This window comes from Centruroides sculpturatus, unplaced genomic scaffold, assembly GCF_000671375.1.
Source record: "Centruroides sculpturatus isolate CEXI.00-Female unplaced genomic scaffold, Cexi_2.0 scaffold4497, whole genome shotgun sequence".
NCBI lineage: Eukaryota > Metazoa > Arthropoda > Arachnida > Scorpiones > Buthidae > Centruroides > Centruroides sculpturatus.
Window position 1 is genome coordinate 1111 of NW_019388598.1, and position 5426 is coordinate 6536.

The window sequence follows — 5426 nt, forward strand, 5'->3', positions numbered from 1 at the left end:
AAATATTAAGTAACAATAATAATAGATTATAACTTTATAATGACTATTAAAATATTCTATCTGATTTGACTTATGAGCCAACTCAAGTTTCTTTAAATGATAAAATGATATCTTGGGTCATTTCATCATTTAAACATCAGTTAACATTACATTTTACACAATGTATTAATATTATACAGGGTGTTCCCCTTGAATGTCCCTAGTTTTGTGGATTAATTTTGGAAAAAGAAGTGCGAGTATAATACCATAGACAATGGTAATAAAAACATTAAATCGCATTACTACATTAAACAGTACATTTCCACACATGCTCTTGACATATATCCAATCGGCACTTAATTTTTGCCCGCATCTGAGGTAGTATGTCAGGAGTCATGCCATTACAGGCATTTGTAATCTTTGTATGTGGTGCTCTCATGTCTAGCACTTTTGTAGCATACACAAGATCCTTGACATGCCCATAAAGAAAAAACTTCAAAGATGATGTCATGTGATCGGGTGGACCAAGAAATAAGGCCCCATAATCTAGACTAAGCAGCAGCAACCCATTCAAGTATATGCATGTGAAATTTGGAGTATTGACCCATTCTCTAACACATTTTATTCACATATATGAACAAATGGATTTTACAAAACAGTTTAAACTAGGGAAATTGAGGGAGACACACTGTATATATAACATATACTGTATATAACTATAGGGAATCAGACTGATGCATTATTATATTTATCCTTAGAAGTAATGTCTGAAATATTTCAGAAATACTGATAATCAGTCACTTCAATTAGTAAGCTATACAAACTTAAATTATGTAAGGATATTCATTGGAGATGCATCATTTTTTACCTTAGTTTCCATTAAAAATTATAATTGTTGTATGTTATAATTAAGTTAGATGGTTTTTAAAATATCTGATTAGTACAACTTTGAGATAAAAATACTTCAATATATTAAAATATCAATTTACACGCATGTACAGTTATTAAGTAAAAATATATTACAAATAGAATTTGTACTGTTTGTAAAGATAAACATCTTTTGCTTTTTTTTAGAGTAAATATTTAATAAAAACTAAATATACTTATTAAAATTTTTGTCCGAAAGGCTAAAACTAATTTTTATAAAAATTATTATTATTTTTTTTTTTCAATTATTTATTTACCTTTAAGGTTATTAGTTACAACTGGCCTAATTTTTTCAAGCTTAATATTAGAAATATTCTGAGGTCTATTCCTGACAGTGTCGCGTGTTGATTTCACCTCACCTTCATTTTTGGTTTGTAATCTGTTTAGTAAATTTCTTCCCGGCGCTTTTGCCAGTTGAAGACGCAAGCTCTTTATTTCTTGGCTAAAAAAAAAAATCAAATTACTGTTTTAAAAATTCATTATTGCTTGAAGTCAATTAAATTTTACAATAATTGTATTTGAAAACATTTGAATATTGCATTGATATAATTCAATTTACAACAGAAAACAAAAGATTTTGGATTAAAGGTGAGCATATATATAATTAATTTCTGGATTCTACCAAATGTAGACAAATGCATAAAACTGAACCAATGAAAAAAAAAGCAATCCATGAGAGAGAGAAGTTAAACAGCAGTTAAAATTTTAAATAATAAGAAAATGCTACTCAGACAATAAGAAAATACAACTTCAAATTTCTAATATTGTTAGTTTTTTTTCTGTAAACAATTTCATAAAGTTCTTTAATTTTTCTAAAATTTACAGGTTATTTCATTTGATCTGTTAATGGAATCAGAATCCAATTTATTAGTGAAATTCTATTTGATGGTCTGAATAGTTATAGCTAACAAAATACACTTACTTCTAATGGAAAATCTAAAGCAGCGATTCCCAAAGTGGGCACTACGGCTCCCTCGAGAGCAGTAGAAGACCCAAGGAGGTGCTAAAGGGTAAGAAGCAGTTGGTGGTGTTGGAAGAGAAGGGGAACAAAAATTCATTTAAAACAAAGAAAAGTAACAATATATTAGAAATGTATGCACCAAATGGGGCAAGAGTTTGAGAAGTTTGAGAAACACAGATCTAAAGAATAACAAGTTCAAACAGCATCCAACAGTTTTAAACATTTAAACTATGTTGGTGTTGATTTAAGTGCACATTCTTGCTTAAAAATATTATTTTTAACCTATTTAATAAACGTTTTGATTTAATATAATAAAACATTTTATTAAAATCAACTTATACCATATGTTTATATTAACTGCAATTTGTATCAGCAAAACAGTTCTTGATCATACAGTTAAATAGAATCAATCTATTAATTAAGAATCTCTGTACGTCATGCAATCATTGCCATAACAAGACTAGGGCAAATGGGACATTAATCTGGATGTAGCAATTCTAAAGGCACAAAATGTTTGAGAATGAAAATTGATTTCATATTCTAAACTTTATATATTTAAGGTCATTAAAATAGTGTTTATTATTGGGTACATTCCATTATGCATCAAACAGCATATCTGTGAACTGCAACATATTAAAATGCATTCAGATATTCATCAATGCAGAAACCAATGCACATGATACTTATCAGGATGTGGATACAGCAAGCTTTGATGAAACAATATGACTGTTTTCACAATTATATTAACACCATTCTTACTACTCGTCTGTAGTAATCTAAAGTTTTTTGACAAAATAAGTCTGCAAGTGCCAATATAGTGCCATTTACTTCTGCCATTTTACTAGGTTGCTAGATGTTCTGGTAAAAGCTTATTAAACCATTCTGGTGCATCAGTTGTGGCTGAAACTGATGCATATTGGAATGTACCCGTTGTTTTGGAGATACGCAATACTAGTTTGTCCCAAGTGCATAAAACCTTAGTTATGGAGTTTTGCAAAAAATTTAAATTTATAAGAAAATTCTTACTCTTTTTCTTTCAGTTGATTCATAAGTTTTTTATTTCCTTCTTGTAATTTGTTTATTATATCTTTCAATCTCAAAATTTCTGAATTTAAAGTTTTCTCTTTCCAATTTGTTTTCCCTGATAAAAAAGTTAAACTTTTAACTTTTAAAAATTCTTATGATAATAAATAATAGTTTATTACTTACCATTAATTTGAGATGGTTTAACTTCATTTTCATTCTGTTTATTTTTCAGAGAGAATCTAAAATTTGTAGAAATTTTCTGAAACAATTTATATATACAATTAACCGATAATATTGTTTGGTAAATTAACCTGGCAGTGATCATATACAAATAATAATAACTAATCATTTGGGTCATATTGCTTTAAGAAATTACTGTTTGTTCTTTTTAATTTCCAATCAAATATTTTTAATTTGTTTAACAGGCCAGAAATCTTCTATCCTTAATTCCTAAATATCCTTTCCATGATATTTTTCATGTAAGAAGAAAAATAATTAATTATACCAATAAAATCACTGCATCACATCACTTATTTTTCAAATTGTTTCTATAATAATAGATGCACTAATATGGACTAATACAGGATGTCTGAACAGTTACTGTGCAGTGAGAAATTTGTAGAGACATTGTGTGACAGCATTGCATGTGAGAACTTTAACTCATACATTCCGCATTTCCACTCATACTTTGCAGTAGATGGCATAACTGCTCATTCATGGACATTCTGCTTTTTGGACTACAGTTTTTGTGGAAGACTGCTTTGCAGATTACATAATCTGCCACAGAATCCAGACCACTAGTTCTCCATACATCGCTCCCCAGATTTTGGCAAGTGAGATCCAAGTTTATAGCAATTGCCATACGAGAAACTGCAATATCATAAGTAAAACTTCATTTTTATTAAAACATTGCTGAAATTTTTCTGCAATATTTTAATAAATGTGTTTAACTGCACGGTAACTTTTTGGACATCCCATATTAATTATTTATTGTAAAACAATTTGAAAAAATCATTTAAAATTAATAAATAGCAAACTGCTTTTTTTCAGATTGCAAGAAAAACATTTTAAATTTAAAACATTTCAAGCAATAAAAATAATTTATTTGGATTCAATTAACGAGAGTGATCACTGCTGGGTTAACTAGCATGTAATCTGTTATTATGTAAAAAAATATTTAATAATTTTTAAATAAAGTTCTCAAAGCTATTATGATGCTTTTCTGTCTCAAAATTCTTTGAAAGTGTTTCAGAATATGATGCATATTTAAATTAAAAAAGGAAACACTGTTATATATACAGTAAAACTCCAGTTATCTGAATTAATTGGGACTTTGGTCATTCAGATATACAGTATATCTGGATAATTGAATTTTTGCTTAAAATAGTCACTTTTTGTATCAAAACACTCCATTATGTGCAGTACAGTTTTCGAAATTGAAAATAAATAATTTAATGATAAGTGAAATCAATGGAAAATAACAAATAATCAAGATAAGAAGTAGCAAATGATTTAATTATTAAAAAATACATAAACTTAATCAAATATAAACATCCAAACATGATAGTTATATAGTAAAACAATTGTTAAGGTGCGATCTCTTGCTAAATTTAATATAATTAAATTAATATGTGAGGATCCGAATTCGGACTTTTCGTGTGTTTATATCATTTCACATTGTAGCTATACTTTCATTCAATAACTGTCAACTTTTACACCTGGGAGCTAAACATCTGCTAAGTTCTCAGGCTTAATAACGACGCTTTCTCAGCACCTTTCGACCTAATATCTCCGTTTCAACAATCCAACATGAAAAACAGACAACAAAGTGGGGGAGTTGTCACCAGTTTTTCTATCGGACCACTCGAGTTTTCCCTGTGCCTCGCGTTTGGATATTTCCTCGCCTGTGGATATTTCTTCGCCTAATAACTGTGGAAATAAGAACTGTCTTCTGTCTTCTGAGTCCAGAACTGTCTTCTTTTGGGATTTCATACAAGGTAATTATCGACACGCGAACTTCTGTAAACTCTCTCTCTCAAATCGGGTCATATCTTAATATCTAATACTTATCAAATCAAGAAATGTATCTAACAGCAGCCCTAATGTATAGCCTATCGTTAACCATTAAACAGTTGTTACGTTAAAGCGTCTATGAGTAGGTCACTTCCAGTGCGCTGTCTCTCCTTCTATCTCGACTCTGATCGCTCACACACGCAACCGCTCGCATGAGAACACAACGGTTTCTGTGTCTAGCCGTGAAAACACAGTGGTGTCAGTCCTGACGAAACTTGTCATTGCGATATTCACTGATGCGATGTCGACCCTTCGATCACGTGGTGCCAAAGAATAGGGAGGCCCTTCGACATTGTCACAAATATTTTAATAATTAATTTAGAAGGTTCTGGAAGAAAAGAATCAGCTTGAAGCAGGTCTCAAACCCACAACTCCTGCAAACTGTGCAGTCACATTGCCAGTTACTATAGCAGGACCTTTGTCAATCCTCGCTTCCTGAACTTATTATCAATAATTTAGA

At 30.2% G+C, this 5426-nt stretch overlaps 1 protein-coding gene across 1 annotated transcript; it reads right to left on the reverse strand.

The window, feature by feature from the left end:
• Positions 1 to 395: 395 nt before the first annotated feature.
• LOC111617012 lies at positions 396 to 3695 on the reverse strand. Its single transcript, XM_023358357.1, has 3 exons — positions 3077 to 3695; positions 2894 to 3008; positions 396 to 1348 (listed from the first exon to the last, which is right to left on the reverse strand). Exons 1-3 carry the CDS (start codon positions 3249 to 3251, stop codon positions 1156 to 1158), a joined length of 483 nt encoding a protein of 160 aa, XP_023214125.1. The 5' UTR covers positions 3252 to 3695; the 3' UTR covers positions 396 to 1155.
• Between the last annotated feature and the right edge of the window lie 1731 nt (positions 3696 to 5426).

What these genes read in the sequence shown, in the direction of transcription:
- LOC111617012 (XM_023358357.1), bottom strand. Translation starts at nt 3,251, where the DNA reads ATGACCCAAATGATTAGTTATTATTATTTGTATATGATCACTGCCAGG. An exon ending in TAAACCATCTCAAATTAATG is followed by an intron (nt 3,009 to 3,076) that starts GTAAGTAATAAA and finishes CTTTTTTATCAG; the next exon opens with GGAAAACAAATTGGAAAGAG. An exon ending in AATCAACTGAAAGAAAAAGA is followed by an intron (nt 1,349 to 2,893) that starts GTAAGAATTTTC and finishes TTTTTTTTTTAG; the next exon opens with CCAAGAAATAAAGAGCTTGC.